This window comes from Nanorana parkeri, unplaced genomic scaffold, assembly GCF_000935625.1.
Source record: "Nanorana parkeri isolate BGI_ZX_2015 unplaced genomic scaffold, ASM93562v1 scaffold153, whole genome shotgun sequence".
NCBI lineage: Eukaryota > Metazoa > Chordata > Amphibia > Anura > Dicroglossidae > Nanorana > Nanorana parkeri.
Window position 1 is genome coordinate 1,036,056 of NW_017306421.1, and position 18,177 is coordinate 1,054,232.

At 41.8% G+C, this 18,177-nt stretch overlaps 2 protein-coding genes across 2 annotated transcripts in view; one reads left to right on the top strand and one right to left on the bottom strand.

Moving 5' to 3' along the window:
• ATG2A (autophagy related 2A) overlaps nt 1-16,386 on the top strand; it is a 100,438-nt gene extending 84,052 nt beyond the window's left edge. Inside the window, exons 30-41 of the mRNA XM_018554315.1 lie at nt 189-409; nt 1,650-1,773; nt 2,819-3,028; nt 5,765-5,866; nt 5,994-6,078; nt 6,162-6,291; nt 8,305-8,377; nt 11,110-11,192; nt 13,002-13,123; nt 14,626-14,780; nt 14,871-15,023; nt 15,108-16,386. Of these exons, the coding sequence (XP_018409817.1) occupies nt 189-409; nt 1,650-1,773; nt 2,819-3,028; nt 5,765-5,866; nt 5,994-6,078; nt 6,162-6,291; nt 8,305-8,377; nt 11,110-11,192; nt 13,002-13,123; nt 14,626-14,780; nt 14,871-15,023; nt 15,108-15,344 (1,695 nt within the window). The 3' untranslated portion in view covers nt 15,345-16,386. The remainder of the gene's footprint in view (nt 1-188; nt 410-1,649; nt 1,774-2,818; nt 3,029-5,764; nt 5,867-5,993; nt 6,079-6,161; nt 6,292-8,304; nt 8,378-11,109; nt 11,193-13,001; nt 13,124-14,625; nt 14,781-14,870; nt 15,024-15,107) is intronic.
• Nucleotides 16,387-17,468: 1,082 nt separating this feature from the next.
• The window catches only part of LOC108785253 (inositol-trisphosphate 3-kinase B-like), a 69,236-nt gene continuing 68,527 nt past the window's right edge, over nt 17,469-18,177 (bottom strand). The window contains exon 8 of the mRNA XM_018554300.1: nt 17,469-17,892. Coding sequence (XP_018409802.1) covers nt 17,500-17,892 — 393 coding nt within the window. The 3' untranslated portion in view covers nt 17,469-17,499. The remainder of the gene's footprint in view (nt 17,893-18,177) is intronic.

An 18,177-nucleotide genomic window follows, 5' to 3' on the forward strand; every position in this document is an offset into this window, starting at 1 on the left:
CAACTTCTTCTAACTTTCTGATGGTGCTAATGTTCTTCAACTTTTTTCTTTTGGGCAAAATTTGCTTCTATGGATCATCCTATTAATCATGCTTGCATACTTCAGTATGTAGTAGTATCCATTTGGTTACAGAATATGTCAAAGTATGTTGTTTTTAATGCATCATTTTTTTGTATTCTACTATTCAGCCTAAAGATGGAGAGCCGGTGGTAAGAAAGTTAGTGGACAGCCCCATTTTGGTAAAGGATGGACATTTTTCTAGACCTATTGGCAGCACTGACTTGCTGAAACCTCCAGCGAACTTCCCTGTGCCAGAAACCCGTATAGTTCTGAGAGAGATCTCTGTGGTGTGGCACTTGTATGGGGGAAAGGATTTTGGCAGCAGTCGACCCAACTCTGCCAGGGCACAGTCACCAAGGTGAGGAAAATGCAAAACTAACTTGCAGCTTTGAAGTCAAAGCCTTCCAAAACTGAAAAGTCAGGGTGTTGGTGTGTTCAAGTATAAGCCCATGGCATAACCCTTTCCCTGCCACCAATGTAATGCTTACGGCAGAACACAACCGCTTCCAGCTGGCCAGGGGAGTATGCCTTACGTTGGCTGCATTCTTCCTTCTCCTATAAGTTCATGGTCCCTTCACCCACCATGAACTTATAATGGAAGGGCCCCCCAAAGTCTTCTGAGTAAATGGAGGAGCTATTCTCATCGGCTGATAATCTGCCGATCACAGCCATTCATTCATAATCTTGAATAAATGTTTACTATCTCCTCAGTTTATGAATGAACAGTAAGTGCTCTGTACAGAGTTAGCGAGTGCGAGATATTTTGCAAAAAGGCACAATTTAAAAATTACACATATTTGGAATTCATTGACTCAGTGTGGTTTTATCTTTAGAATTAGTAGGAATATTGTAAGTTATGCAGTTTTTGTGTGCGTTACTAATGATTTAGTGTATTTCTATCGAAAACAGTGTTTTCATACACAACTGTTGTGGAACCTACAAAATCATAATCACCATGTTTTTATTTTATCGGTCATATGTGAAAAATTAGGTTAAACTGAGGTTAAAATTGGTGGGCAAGACCTGACAGCAAAAGGATTAAAGGAAACCTCTCATGAGAGAAATATGGGGTGGGTTATTGCTACCATTGATCTTCTTTTGCAAATGATAATGGGCTGGCTGTTATGCTGGCCTAATAGCTTCAATATTTTCAGGGGTTCTGCTTTAATACAAAACTCTGTAGCCAAAGTTAAAAAAAACTTCCACTTTTTGCATACTGCATGGCCTTGTATGTGTACAGATCCCTCCCTGATCCATTATTCTTAGTGGGTGTACCCATACCCAGATTTGATTATTTTGCCGTGCAGGAATTCATAATTTTGCATTTCTGTGAACCAGTCCGTTTAGCTATAGGCAGATCCCCATAGCAACAAGCAATTTGTGACAAAATAGTTCATATTATTTACAGACTCTGGTATCTTGGTTTTACCTTGCCGAATAAAATTTGTTTGAAAAGATGATATAGACTTTGAGTGACATAATTGAAAAAAATACATTTCCAGTGATTTGAGCTGCAGAAAAAGTTATTTGGTTGTCTTTTGTTACATGTTTTGCCTTTTTCTCACTGGATTTCACAGATCAAGAGCAAGCATGCCAAATGCCCGTGGTTCCCCTTCCCGATCTTCTGTTACCAACCGTCCTCAGAACACATGGAGGACCCAGGGAGGAAGTGGCAGGGTCCATGACATATTAATGGAGATCCAGCTGACCAAAGTAAGCGTTATCCTTAGGGCTTCAGGTCTTTATGGTGATAAGAGATCATATCAATGATAAACTGATATGATGGAACATTGTTATAATTGATTGCAGTGATTGGCTATTTGATACCAATTAAAATACCACCACTGAATAGCAGCTTCTCTCTGGGGTTATAACTGTGTGGAACTCTGGATAGCAAAAAGTATAATCAATCTGAGAGCCTACTGAGGAGCTGCTGTCAAATGAGTCTGATATTAAGGCTCCTCTGCCTCTCTAATCTCCATCTGAAAGGCTATCCTTCTAGTGATACAGAATACTATTTACTTTCATAGAAAGGGTGTAGAAGCTCTGAAACGGTACATATTTTATCCATATCTATTATCCAAATGCATTTGCTAAATTCTCTTGCTAACTGCTTAAATTACTACGTAGCCAGCGCGTGTTGGATCCCCTCTGCTCCTGGGCCCTATAGCAGTTGCATGATCTGCCGTGGCTATAGTAATGCCACTGCACTGGACATGTTTTTGGACATTGTATAGGCATATTATTGGGTCTACCCAATATGTAGAATGCAGTAAAGTACATTAAGCCATAGAAATAATTGGCACCCAACTTGTACTGACCGCGTTAGGCTGCTTAAAATTGAAATGTGATCCACTTTTCCACTCCTGTCAGGATAGCTGTTGTCAGTCATAACAGACATTGCCATTGATTGACTCTCAGATGTGCTAGCTCATAGCCACAGCATACCTTTGTAGTGAGCACAGTGGTGTGCCTGGCCTAGCTCCATGCACTGCTTCCATGAGTCAAGTGGTGGGGGTCTCCAGCACCGGATGAGAAGCTTTTCCTTAAAGTGGAGTTAAACTAAAAACCAATAGCAAACACCTTTCCATTTGACTTTTGTGAACCTTTATATTGTTCTATTTTTTTCTTGACATAACATTACTTTTTTTATTAAGAACTTATTCATAAAGGTCATTGCAAGGGTACAGTTTAAGAATTTGAGATTTTAAATGTTTGCGTAACCAGCTCATGGCTATATTATTCCCTTTTTTTTAAGGTGAGTTTCCAGCATGAATCATACTCTGCTCCCTCCAGCCAAGGGACAGAGAAGCTCCAAGCAGGTGAGGGGGCAGAATCCCCCCTTGCACGTCAAGTGTTTATAGTCCAGGAGTTGGAGATTAGAGATAGACTGGCTTCATCCCACATCAACAAGTTTCTGTACTTGTACACCAGTGAAAAAATGCCTCGGAGGGCGCACTCCAACATGGTAAGACCAGACTAATAGATGGCTACATTAAGGACAGGTGTAACTTGATGAGGCATTAGAAATGTTCCACAAGAAACTAATTTAATCATTTACATCCCTAGCAGGCAATTTGTTTGTATTTTTATTGTAAATTTGCACAAACATGAAATAACAACTAATGCAGCTGAAAGTTTGTAAATATTGATGGACTCAATAGCTGGCTGTTCATTAACCCTTCCTGTAACCCTAACACTAATCCTTACTGTATGCCTCCTTCTAACCCTTATCTTAATCGTGACTGCATCCCACACACCATACTCTCTGTAACCCCATCACTAACCCTCCCTGTAACCTGTACACTAACCCTCCCTGTAACCCTCCCTGTAACCCGTACACTAACCCTCCCTGTAACCTGTACACTAACCCTCCCTGTAACCCTAACACTAACCCTCCCTGTAACACTATCCCTGCGTGGAATCCTAAACCTTAATCTAACCCTCGAAACCAAACACTAAACCTCCCCTGACCTTAGCCCTCCCTATTGTGAGCAAATTCCTTTCTGCTGAGATCCTCTGCACCAAGAGAAACCATGGATAGGTTTTCCAATTTGGCAAAGTTTGCCACCATTTTATTTTTCACATATGCATTAACTTTTCTTTATCGGTTTAGTGCACTTCTGCCACATGTCAAATAAATAAAAATATACAAAGTCTACTGTAAGAAGATTTAGAATAATGGTGGAAAGTTTAGCTCGGTCAATAAAAGTATATGTAATGACCAAGCTTTTTTTCTTTATCGTTCATTAACTGCCTCCGGGCCGGCCGTAGTAAAAAAACGGCCGGCCAGGAGTTCTCTAGATCTGAGCGGGCGTCTTTAGACGTCCGTTCAGACACGCCCCCTTGCGCGCGCCGGAAATGGCCGCAATTTAAAAACGGGCAGCGATGCCCGTTAATATACATGCGATCCGCCGGCTGTAAAGCCGGCGGATCGCTTGTATTTAGCGACGATCAAATAAACGTCAGTCAAAGTATCGCAGCGCTGAATACTGAAAAATGGCCTGGCCAGGAAGGGGGTCTAAACACCTGGTCTTGAAGTGGTTAAAGAACACAGGATCAGTAGAATTCTAAAATGATTGGGTTATACCGCTGCCTACTGGGTAACTGGCCAACAGCGATTGCAGAGTTCTGCTTTAAAGACCTGACACTGGCAGGCTGGCTCAGTGTCCATTACTTGAGTCTGCACCCTTCTCTGAGTCTTCCCTAGCACCCTCATCTACGTTATCCAGGGAGGAATTTTCTACGGCCATGTTAGACTCTGGGTTTGCCGGTAGCCTTATTTAAGGTAGTTCCATTTGTCCAGTTTCACTCTAGACCTTTTCAACTCAACATCCTGACTGTGAGACAAGAAGGTGCAGTTTCTAGACAGTCACATGCGCCTCACTAATTCGGTTATTCCTATGCTTCTTAAAGCTACAAAATCCACATTCCGCAAGGTCTTCCGTCTTACTTGGAAGGAATACTTTGCCTGGTGCCAAGCAAGAAAATGTAATCCCAGTAAATACTCCATAGGATGAAACCTTTCTCCAATCTTGTCCAGATCAACATTTAGCCCCATGTACCATCAAGGGACAGGTCTGTGTTGGCAGCCTTGTCTTGTAAACAGCCTTGTCTTGTTCTACACAAAAACAAGGTTGTCTTAAAGTCTAGAGCTTTCTTTCTTCCTAAAGTAGTCCCTTCGTTTTACATTAACCAGGACATTGTGCTTCCATCCCCCTGTGCTACCCCAGTACATCTCAAGGTGATTTTCCTCTGTTGTTTAGATGTGGTTAGAGAGTTGTCACCTGAACAGGAGTTGAAAGTAAAGCTTCCAAATGGTACATCTGTTATAGTGACAACTTTTTAATTCCCTTCACTCTGGCGGAGTTTTTCTCTGACTTCCTGATGCGTCTGTGAAACCTAATGCGAAGGGAACTATCCCAAATAGAACAGAAATGGAAAAAATAATGTGATGGGGGTTTTATTTTATCCAAAACTAAAACAACAACAACAAAAATTTTGATTTTTCATACTCTTTAAGGATAACCAAATCCCAGACAGTTTATTCAGTATTTCGTTTTTTACTGTAGAAACTCTAAATATGTTTGAACTTGGAAGTCACCTCTACCAGATGTTGGTTTAGGTTGGTTAGGCTCACCAGGAGCAATGGTGCCAAAAAACAACACTTTCAAGTTGCTGACCCAAAGTGAATATGCATCAAGTGATGTCAGAACTCTTGATGGGCCTTCTTATTATAGGTCCATATCTCAGAAAGAATAGAAGCCATTAGATTAGTATGACAACCAGGCATCTAGTATTTTTGTTATGGGTCCACATGTTTTTCTCCATACAGGATTACTCCTACATAGCCCAATAATAGTTCACGTCCTGTTGTTAGGTTGTGTTTGTAATGTGTTTTTGCCATATCTGTTCATGTCCTTTGCTATATCTGTTCATGTCCTTTGCTATATCTGTTCATGTCCTTTGCTATATCTGTTCATGTCCTTTGCTATATCTGTTCATGTCCTTTGCTATATCTGTTCTTGTCCTTGACCTTTATCTGTGCATGTTTTTTTGTTTAGAGAAAGAATGCATTTTTAGCAGACCATTATTTGGTTACTTGAAATCAGCACATTTTAGATGTTATCTTTTACCTTTCCAATTTCCAAATGCTGGTTTGATATTTTTTTAATCACCTCTAATTCTGACATTCCCTCTGAAGCTCACCATTAAAGCCCTCCACGTACATCCTGAGGCTGGCTTGGGCGGACCTGAGTGTTGCCTTCGAATGTCCTTAATGCCCCTTCGCCTGAACATTGATCAGGTAATTGTAATATTCTTTTTTCTTATATTGGTCTTCATACATAGTACACTACTACAACTTATCTAGCATTCTATACTTGGCCTTTTACATTGTCTTCCTTGCCATTACCTTTATTTTGTTGCTTCAGGATGCTGTCTTTTTCCTGAAAGACTTCTTTACCAGTTTGGCCTCTGGTATTCAACCGGTGGTTCCCATGGATCTAGGTTCAGATGGTGGGTATTATAGGAAATACTTTATATAATCAACAAATCCTTGAAGTTAGGCCAACTCTTACAAAGGCTTCCTCTATCTGCAGCTTCACGTTCAGACAGCCATAACAAGCAAAGTGCCTCAGAGTGTGAATCAGGACTGGAAAACTCATTGGATTCAAATGAGGAGGACACATCATCTGTGAGCTCAACATCTGATCAACCCATTTATTTCAGGTATAGTGAACCCCGAGCAACAGGAAAAACTATGGGAAATACAAATGTAGTTAAGTAAAGCAGCTGATCACTAGGAGAGACTATGAATTGTATTACAAGAGAGCATTAATCATGGGCAGTGCAAAGCTAAAACAAAAATTAGAGTGTTTTTTAAAGCAGTGGTTCTCAAACTGGTTTTTCAGGCATTCAAGCGTGTCTCAGGCACATAGTGTGATAGTGAAAACACTGCACTATGGCTTAATGTGATTCTCTTTAGTTATGGTTACTTACTGCATAGTACAATGAGCTGTTCCAGCCATTAGGTGAACATATGCAGCGCTCTACCCACAACTATAGTTCTGATGGCACTCAGTATCTATCATTCTAATAATATACAGCATATTAAAACATATATGTGCACAAATTAATACAAAAGATAAAGATTCACCCCATCTTGGTTCTCAAAACACTGAATGGTTTTATTCAGGCTCTGAAATTGTGCATGGAACCCACCATGTCTGTCATAGCTTTCCGTCATAAGGGAGACTTTCTTGCCTCTATGGACATCAAATAAGTGTACCTGCATGTCCCCATCTTTCCAGTTTACCAGAGATTCCTATGCTTTTTTATGGGTACTCTGCACTGTGTGACCCACCCCATCCTATGAGCAGGCAGTAGAGGAGAAGCAGTAGACTGAAGAGGCCATCATTCTGCTCTTTCAGTATTTGATTGACAACAATTTGCAATGCAGTAGAATCTGACTGGTGTCTCCCATTTTTCAAGTTAAAATGCCGCTGTGTAGATTACTGGAGGTTGATGTCAAAACAGGTTCTACCTTAAGATCAGTTTTAGTAGAGAACTTGCACTTTAGTACTTTGCTGGAATGATGCATTGTGACCTTTGTTAAAAAAAAAATTCTATATTTTTGTATATGCTGTTTATTTAACATGTATAACGCTAATACGTTTTGGAACGTTTGTGTAAGATAGTTGAACTGGTTGCAACTCATTTTATTTGATGTTTAAAAAAAAAAACGTATGGAATTTAGACTCCGGTCCAAAGCCGTGTTCTAGCCCGTGTATTTTTCAGCACCAAGGCTATAAAAAAAAGAAAGAATAACTATTCTATGAATCCGATCTTATAATGCATTTAGTATCTAGTTTTGGATGGGTTTAAAAAGCAACTAAACTCTGGAAGCTGTGCCTAAAAAAAGAAAAGGCAAGCATAGGGCAAATGACTGTTCACCAATACTGCCAGTAGTTTCCCTGCACCTTTTCCTCATTACTGACTTGCCATGCCTTGCTCTGCAGTGTATCTCTCTGTGGAGGTGGCCATCATGGTGGAGGCAGGGCTTTAGTTTCTTATGTCAGCAAGGAGACATCATCAATTCTAATTATAAATCTCCTGAGGCTAGCAGTCAGATCTTATACTGAGGCAGCAGTACCTTAGATCTTATACTACAGATATACAGCTATTTGGATGTACCCACAGGAGTACCTAAGCCCACTCACATATCAGGGAGGATTTGAAGGCAAGAGGTAAAGTTTTCAGCAGTGTAATGCTTAGGCACAGTTGACATTTCCAGATGTCCCCTACAACATAGCATATCTTCACTTTTTGAATTCAGGTCCACTTTAACTGCATCAGAAATACACAAATGAAGGCGGTCTTACTCTTTTTGAGGTCCTCGGCACCTGTACCACATCTTTTTGTGCTCTTCTGAACATAAGACTTTAAGAACCATAGTTTTAAAGGAGTAAATGTGGGTAACATTACTGAGACTTACTGAGAAGGGTCTCTCCCAATTGGCTGTAGAAGAAACTGGAAGACATCTTAGTGTGTGGAAAAGAGTAAAGGATGGGAAGTTAAGGGATGAATGGGCAAGTGCTTATTATAATGAGTTTTATTGAGAATGGGAACAATGTTTGATAAACACCATTTTGTATCGAATGGCTGTAATAATGAATCGCTATGAAATATTACTACACACCTAATTTCCATTACTAACAACACAATCTGATATATTTTTCTTAGAGAATTTCGCTTCACCTCAGAGGTACCAATATGGCTAGACTATCAAGGCAAGCATGTAACCACAGAACAAGTGGTAAGTCTCAGTAGGTGCTGCAGGCAGAGCTTGGCTCACTTAATAACTGCAGAATTATCTCTGCTCTTTCCCTGTGTCAAATGGGAACCTGTTGGGTCCACCAAAGTGAATGGTAAAATGCAGACACTTTGGGTATGATTTAAAAAAATCCCCCCTAGCCATACACTGGGCAAATGCTGTGTACACAGCATTCCCGCCACCAGATGGAGTCGAGTGTGCTCCTTGGCCCCATCTAGTGTCCTTAAATGCTGTGGGAACGGCTTTCGCCCGGTGTATAGCTGGCCAGAAGTTTTATAAACTGCAATTACCTGAACTTTCCTTCAGGTCTGTGTTTTTGCACCTGGGGGGGAAATCGGAGTTCCAGGCCTTGTATACATACAGAAGAAAGGAGGAGAGCAGGGCCATACTACAAAATGGCCAGTACACCTAGAACTAATAGAACCAGTAACTAATGTTTGGTATTTTTTTGTTGTCATTGGAAATCTAATCCTATGACATGGGGAATACAGATGACGTATAAAATATATATCATATAGACATTCGGCTTTTTTTTTTTCTTCATGTTTTAACATTTGTCTAAGGTTTTCGACTTTAAAAATGGAAAATAAAAAGAGATCATATGACCATCCCTGGCCTTTTTATCTTGCCCGCTTCTGCCTTGTGGGAGGAGTCAGGTCAGCACTTTACTGCAGTAATGCCCACTTCACAGAGATTGACATTTAGCAGGCATCATGCCTATGTAAACTAATACGCCCACCTTTACACAGTAAGCCAGATGCTGTGTGTTTGCAGCCCAGATGACTCTGCATAGCATAAAACACTAATCTGCTGTTCCCTCCCTTATTCCTTACTACTCCTCTGTAAGTGGACAGTACCGCACACATTTCACAAGTTCCCTTCCTTATTCCTTACTACTCCTCTGTAAGTGGACAGTACAGCACACATTTCACAAGTTCCATTCCTTATTCCTTACTACTCCTCTATAAGTGCACAGTACAGCACACATTTCACAAGTTCCATTCCTTATTCCTTACTACTCCTCTATAAGTGCACAGTACAGCACACATTTCACAAGTTCCATTCCTTATTCCTTACTACTCCTCTATAAGTGGACAGTACAGCACACATTTCACAAGTTCCATTCCTTATTCCTTACTACTCCTCTATAAGTGGACAGTACAGCACACATTTCACCTTATACAATAAGGAACAGAGCAAGTCCATTGTACTCACTGAAAAAACATATGAAGAAGAACACAACATACACTGTTAGCTGCAGTTGCTGGGTCCTAGGTAAGATCTTATCTACCAAACAGAAAAGTTTTTTTGCAAAACACTTTTAACTGTGCCAGATTATTTTAACATTCTGCTTCCAGGTACAGGAAATGTGCAAACACTTTGCATGCAGTTTGGATATCTCAGGTGGGAAAGTAGACATAAAAAAAATGAATATTTGGGTCCACAGAACATTGCTTATGGGACTTTAAGATGGTCTTTTGCTAACCTCATACTAATTACAATGTTTTTTTTTTCCTTTTCACTTTGAGAACGTGCTATCCATGGTAACCTGGTATTCATTCTTATGATACTCTTGAATTCAGATGTTTAAAAAAAATGCAAGAAATGCTTGCAATTTCTCAGTTGGGAAGATTGTCTGGCATTCCCTTGCACAGATATATTGAGGATAGCTATCCCTAAGAAAAGCAGCAATGGTGCTGAACCTCTCCAGGTCTGATGTGAAGTGATGGAGACCTGCGCCTTTACAAATCTTGTTGCCTGCTTTAGGCCTGGTTCACACCTGGGCGTTTTACAGCGTGTTCCTACGCTCTGTAAAACGCTCAACATGTGAAAACCAATGATTGCCTATGGGCATGGTTCCCACCTGGGCGTTTTACAGCGCGTAGGAATGCGCTGCAAAACGCCCTATGCCCAAAGAATACAGGAGCTTCTTTGGGGCGTATTTGCCGCGCGTATCCATTGGGATACAGCCAGGTAGCCCTCGGAAATGCGTGTTTGTTGCGCGGTCTTTTTACCGCGGATCGCGGTAAAAACGCACGGCACAAAACGTGCAACAAACGCGCATATTCGATACGCCTAGGTGTGAACCCAGCCTTAGTCTCATGAGTGGTTCGCCAACACTTGACCTGAAGTCCTCAATATCCTCCTTTGATGAGGCTACATTGCTCGTCGACACAATTGTAAAGAATAGATAACAAAACTGCTACTGTAGCAGGATTGATCACACTGGAACCTGACCTTGATGAAACAACCGATTTGATTGGAGTACTTGGTATTATTTCCTACTTTGCAAGATGTCACTGCCTCAGCGTTTCCGATACTTCTATCATTGACCAGCGAAAACCATTTGCTCAGTAAAGATATGACCATGTAAAATGTCATTTTTGTTTACGAAGGCTATCTTTGTTTTACATGACTTGGTAATCCATGGAGAAAACCATATCATTCCCTTTAGTTCACAAATTAGAAGGCCGTGCAAAGATCAGTAATGTGCAGGAACTCACAGCAGCTATTCACATTTTACCTTTCAGCAGTTTACAGCAGACAGAACAGTGAAAGGTTGATGTAGATTGGTTGTTGTAGATGACCACATTCCAAGTGTTTCTCTTTGCTTTGTATTTATGTGTACCAGTTACCCAGTTTGGTATCTCATTGACTCATAATATTGGCAATGCTGGTTATTCTGTGTTCAAGAAATACTTGTTTTATTTCAGGGTACATTTGCTGGAATATTAATAGGACTGGCCCAATTAAACTGTTCTGAACTAAAGCTCAAGAGGCTGTACTGCAGACACGGGTGAGAATATGGAACCGTCATAACTGTACATTGCTATAATTCTGTAGGAATGAAGTCATCTTGTGAAGCCTGTGTATTACTAACAGTAGTCATCTCAAAGCAATAGTCAATAACAACAGTTCTAACAACAGGGATGTCAGTTACAGATATATGAACTTCATTTCTGCTGTGCTAGGCCGCCATCCATAAACATACCATAAATCTTTAGATTGTGGAATAGTTTTGTAAGCGAGTGCTATATCAACTGGACTGGACTCTGAAAGAATTATTGCCAAAACCTTGTATATGTTGTCACTTGTTACCAATGTTCTGGTTGATGTACCTACACTTGATATGCCCTACCTCAAAGCAGAATTGACGTATAAATGGACTGGTGCTGCTCTAGTTCTCAGCCCCACTCAGAGAAGCAGTCAGAGTCAGGTGTCAATTAGGCAGCCAGGGTGGATCAGGATCCTTCTCGACTGCGGCGCCACTCTGTCCTGTCAGTCACTAGTGGGCATTCGCCTCCTATCGGCTGACTTTGAGTCCAGAGGTACATTAGTAAAACAAAGGTTTGGCTTTACTTCTCTTTTAATACCTATAAACATAGACACTTCACAGACAACTGTCACATGTAAAGGTGCAGCATGCATTGTCATTTCCCCACAGTCCTCTTACCTGTGTAGTAAGCAAATTATGCAGTCTGAAGGAAAAAAATCTTGTATGAAAGGGAAAAAATGGTCAAGTCAAAGTAGACCTGTACATGTTGGTCTACACCGTCTAAACAGTCCTGCTGGAATGGATGTTACAGGAAGAGCTGAAATACCTACCCTACTGTGAATAATGCGGCTTCAGGCTTGCTCCAGTGCTGTTCATATGCGTGAAGGCCCTAAGCACTTAATGAAGTATTAAGGTCTGGGCGTTTTTTACCTTAATGCATTCTCTGCACTAGAGTAAAAACCGCCCACTACCTTTTTCTCTCCCCACACTTACCTGTCTTACGCCAATTGTCACTGCTGCTGGTCCCAAAGCGATCCTCCGTTCCCCGAACTTCCTGGTTGCGGAGGGGAATACTGATGGTAGACTAGCCATAGGCTCCTCCTGCCATCAATCAAACTGTTGGGCGGAGTGGGGGGGTGTGGCCTGCCACAGTTCATAGACACACACGGCTACTGCGGGCAAGGCTGGGAACGAGCGCGCATGGGTGTCTTTACAGCAGCTGCTTAGCTGATGGAGGGGGCAAGCGCTGTGGGAACCTAATAGAAAACGAGGAATTGAAAACTTTTAAAGAAAAACTACAGAAGTTTCATACAAAGGTGGGCCGCCTTGTGGTAAATATTGACAAAAAAACAAAGCTTTAATATCACTTTATGTCATATGAGCTCTGCTGAAGGTGCAGATTCAGCCAGTCTGAATTTTGATACCAAGTGCCTTAACCTTCAGAAATGGGACCAGTGTTGAAGGGAGTTTGGAGCAATACGGTTACTGGAAAGGCGTTCTTCTATCCCAGCCGGACTGTAAAACATGGCTGTATGTTAACATTTGTGTGTGTGTATGTGTACTAATATGGTTTACAACGGTTTTAGTTTTGGAGTGATCGGGGAAACATGCAGGAAATGTTTTGCTTCCTGTAGCACTTGAGTCTGCAGTTAGCTTGGGGTCATATACTCTGTAATCACTTCTGGAGTCAGGCCAAACCAAACCTGCACCAATTTAAAAGGGAATTACTTGGGATTGCCTGACACAGGTCAGGGAAGCCATTATTATAGCATTATATATTTATTTATTTTTTGCAATCTTTGTTTGCAACAACTCTGTCTATTTCCACAGACTGCTCGGAGCAGAAAAGGTTTTCTCTTATGCTCTCAATGAGTGGCTGACTGACATCCGAAAGAACCAGCTGCCGGGAATTCTGGGAGGAGTGGGACCTATGCATTCAGTTGTACAGCTGTGTAAGTAACATTTGAGAACAAAATACTAAAAGAGATTTTCACATGCAGACAAAAAAAAATGGAAACCTCTTAAACGGGAATGTCCAGCAGTAAATAGCCTGGCTTTGGAACACTGCCAATTAACTTTATGGAATCTGGCTCGGCATCTCTCCCCATTTCTCAGGACCAGATGGTTGTCTTTGCTGAGAAGTAAACAGACTAACACAAGGTTCCTTGGAATTGGGAGTAAATCCTAATTTTTATGATAGTGACAGGGAAGTCGGATTTACCTTGTTTCCACTGAAAGGACCTTCTATGGCAGGGCTCAAAATTTCAAGTACTAAACTACTAGCCAGACCTTAAAAGTTACTCGCCACCAGTTGCCCCACCTAACCCCTACCCTGCCCCGGCCTTAACTCCGCCAGGTCAGCGGTGTGACGCAGAATACAAAGATCAGTAACAACGCACAGTACAGAATTCAGTGGTGCAATGCAGAATACAGAGGCCAGCTGTGTGACGCACAGTGCATCGGTCAGCAATGTGACGCGCAGTGAAGAGATCAGCAATGTGACTTGCAGTACAGAGGTCAGCAATGTGACCCGCAGTGCAGAGGTCAGCAATGTGACCCGCAGTGCAGAGGTCAGCAATGTGACCCGCAGTGCAGAGGTCAGCAATGTGACCCGCAGTGCAGAGGTCAGCAATGTGACGCACAGTGCAGAGATCAGGGTGTGGCGGTCAGTACATAGTACAGAGGCCAGCGGTCAGTATGTAACGCAGTACAGAGGTCACAAAGAAAGTACAGGGACTTACAGGTGCTTTGACCTCTTCTTCTTCTGGTGATGGTGGGGGGAGCAGCGAGGTTTCCTACACCTCCAGCCGGCTCCAGGTGCTCTCTCTCCTGCGCAGCAGAAGCCGGCCAACTGCAGTTCGACAGTCTTTCTCTCCCACCAATGGCAGCTGAGGTGGGTGGAGGAAACTGTTGTGGCCGCCAAGGAGCCCAGTCGAAGCGGGCACAGACGATGACAGTCCAGCTCCTTGTTCTCTTCTCCCCGCCACCGCAGTTTTAAAGTCAGAGCAGTCTTAAAGAGGCCCCCCTCCCAGTCCACATCTTTCTGACGTTATTAATCTGAGTTGCCCCACTCAGTTTGCCCGTCGCTTGCGGTCATATTGAGTGGGGCACTACGATTAATAACGTGCTGGATTAGTCTGATCCAGGGGCAGACTGGGGCAGGGTGGCAATTGCCCCCCAAGCCTCCCTGATACCTTTGCAAACACCCCCAACTGACGCTGTATGGACATTACTGAGAGTGAAATGGCTCTTTAACAGTATTGACCCAATATCCAAAAACTTGTTTTCTTGCGTGTCAAGAGTTTCAATAACTGAACTAATTTCAGTGATTTCAGTGATTGTCAACACTGGTGATAATGATTCCATGTAAAATGTGTCCTATGTTGGCAGTACACTGGGTGTCATAATCTAAGATGTAATACCAGCAGATCTGACATTGCTTGTTCTGTTTCAGTCCATGGGGTTCGTGATCTTTTCTGGCTACCTATTGAACAATACAGGAAGGATGGACGTATTATCCGTGGCTTACAGAGGGGGGCAGCATCTTTTGGGACCTCTACTGCTTCTGCAGCACTAGAACTCAGCAACCGGCTAGTGCAAGCTATACAGGTGTGAAGTGTGAAGTGAGACAGACTAATGGATCACTATTCAGAAATGTGTTGGCATGTCATTGTATGTATAAACTGTTTGTCATTTCAGGCCACAGCAGAGACTGTTTATGATATCCTGTCTCCGACACCCCCCATGTCACGCTGCTACCTTGATTCTAAACAGTCTCGCAGAGTGAGAAGAGGGCAGCAGCCAGCGGATCTCAGGGAAGGTGTGGCAAAGGCCTATGATACTGTACGGGAGGTGAGTGCAAAACACAAAGGGCATACTGGTGTTTGGGAAACTCGCGTGGCAGTGACAATATTTGTTCTTTCTCTTTCATCTTAGGGTGTCATTGACACAGCACAGACTATACGTGACGTAGCATCTCGTGGTCATGAGCAGAAGGGCCTGACCGGTGCCGTAGGCGGCGTCCTTCGGCAGATCCCACCCACTGTGGTGAAGCCATTTATAGTGGCCACTGAAGCTACATCTAATCTCCTAGGGGGCATGCGAAACCAGATTCGGCCTGATGCTCACAAAGAGGATTCATTTAAGTGGAGAGCAGATGAAGGGCAGGATTGAAGACTGAACAATCTTGCCTCTCCATGCCTTCTACTCTCTGCCCTTCAAAGTGCCAAAGGAAAGCTGCAATATGTGACGTTGCCTGGAATATGCTGGGTCTGTGAATCACACTGTATGCCACTGCATGAACATACAGTATAACAGCTTGGGCATTGAAAGTCCCTACCCAAATACTTGATTCTAAACCATATGCCTTTTTGTGTCTCTTTTTTTTTTCTTTAAATTTCTCCACCCTTTGTAATCTTCCTAACAATTGAAGATAAGCTCAGCTTTTCTGTTGATCTTCTGATCATGCAGTGACTTCAGTAGATAATAAGCACTTTCCATCGCAGTTGTGGCCTTGATGCGCTGACCCGTCTTCTCTGAACTAAGCTGAAACCTATTTTACAAGAGAATCTAATCTCGCTCTGTTTAATAATGAAGAAACAGCACAACAAAAGACTCTCTGCCCCAAGGAAGGAAGGACTCTGAGCACAGGTCTTATAGGCCTTGATCCATCACAGAATGTGGCTTTTATAATCCTATCTCTTCCCTTAATGCTTTCTTCTGATTGAGGCCATATAATTATAAATAATATATATATATATATATATGTATAAATAAACCATGTAAAGAATTCCCAGTGACATGCACAGAAGGCTGCTGAAACCTCTGCCTTAGTGTGTATTTGTATGAAGACAATGGGTCATTGGATACAGTTTTATTTTGCAGAGAGTGAAATGTTCAAACTGCGTGAAAGAAAAGCTGCTTTTCTCACATTGTGTTCATGATGCATCATTGTTCATATATACAACATATATAATGGTCCTTTCATGTGCACAGTGATATTTAAAGTCTTTATGAGTTTTTATAGGCTTGTAGAAGTGTTGTCTTGCTTTATGTTTGACTGAAAGTGAACACTATAGCAGACTCTGTCTGCCCCCTCGCACTGCTTAATATGGGTCTCTATATGTCAGCATAATGCCACTGTCATCAGAGGAGACCCAGGCAGTCATCCCACTACTACAGAAGATTGGAGACCCTGCAGTTCTTTCCTCTTGTGAAATAACATTAGAGCAGCAGCAGGTCAGTGATTATTGTGCTTTGTTTTCCAGTAGCTCTTCATAGAAGATCAGCTCATTTTCCCTGTTATCACTGTCAGTTGTTCACCTGCTCATGTTTTGCCTGTGGCAGGAATGTCGGCTTTAGAGAGATACGTGTCCTAAAAAAGTCATAAGAAGTCCTTTCATTGGTGAGTGGTATTGGATTCCCCCCATTTCAGTATTATGAAAGATAGCTGGATCTTTATCCCTTGTTAAATCATAGCACTCTGTTTCCAGGCTGTGTGGGTGTCATCATGAGTGCATCTTCTCCCACTGAAACTTCATTATTTTCCCCATTTGTAGTTTTCACCTCTGTCTCACCTTTCAGCACCATATAATTATAAATAATATATATATATATATATATGTATAAATAAACCATGTAAAGAATTCCCAGTGACATGCACAGAAGGCTGCTGAAACCTCTGCCTTAGTGTGTATTTGTATGAAGACAATGGGTCATTGGATACAGTTTTATTTTGCAGAGAGTGAAATGTTCAAACTGCGTGAAAGAAAAGCTGCTTTTCTCACATTGTGTTCATGATGCATCATTGTTCATATATACAACATATATAATGGTCCTTTCATGTGCACAGTGATATTTAAAGTCTTTATGAGTTTTTATAGGCTTGTAGAAGTGTTGTCTTGCTTTATGTTTGACTGAAAGTGAACACTATAGCAGACTCTGTCTGCCCCCTCGCACTGCTTAATATGGGTCTCTATATGTCAGCATAATGCCACTGTCATCAGAGGAGACCCAGGCAGTCATCCCACTACTACAGAAGATTGGAGACCCTGCAGTTCTTTCCTCTTGTGAAATAACATTAGAGCAGCAGCAGGTCAGTGATTATTGTGCTTTGTTTTCCAGTAGCTCTTCATAGAAGATCAGCTCATTTTCCCTGTTATCACTGTCAGTTGTTCACCTGCTCATGTTTTGCCTGTGGCAGGAATGTCGGCTTTAGAGAGATACGTGTCCTAAAAAAGTCATAAGAAGTCCTTTCATTGGTGAGTGGTATTGGATTCCCCCCATTTCAGTATTATGAAAGATAGCTGGATCTTTATCCCTTGTTAAATCATAGCACTCTGTTTCCAGGCTGTGTGGGTGTCATCATGAGTGCATCTTCTCCCACTGAAACTTCATTATTTTCCCCATTTGTAGTTTTCACCTCTGTCTCACCTTTCAGCATCATCTTTTCATTCTCTCCTATGTTCTGCTCTCCCGCCTGCACTGAGCTGTCATCAGCCTCTTCCCTGGTGTCTTCCACCATTTGTATGGTGTCCTGAATAGTGTCAATGAGGTTCTGCAGCCCCAGAAGGTAGCCATCCTCATGCGTGCCAAGCTCCCATGCCACATCATGACGCAGGCTAATGTGCGCTGGAGCAGGAGTTGTTTTACCAAAATCAATCATCCAAACTTTGGCACTGCCACGACGGTCATGAACAAAGAGAAGGGAGCTGCCAATCACCTAAGACGATAAAGTTCAGTCATACAATGTAAAACATGGTTTTAAATCTGGAATTTATGCCAAAAAAAAACAAATACTTAGTACTAGAACACTTTTACCTCACAAGTTCATAATTCTATGCACCTGAAAAGTTCTGTTGGGTTGTCAGTCCATAATGAAATGGTAAAAGGATAAGCATAAAGAACTAATAGGGCAGCGGTCATTAACCTGAATTTTTTAATACTTGAAAATAACATTTGATCTAAACTTCAATAAGTGTACAGTATATATTTTACATATATATAT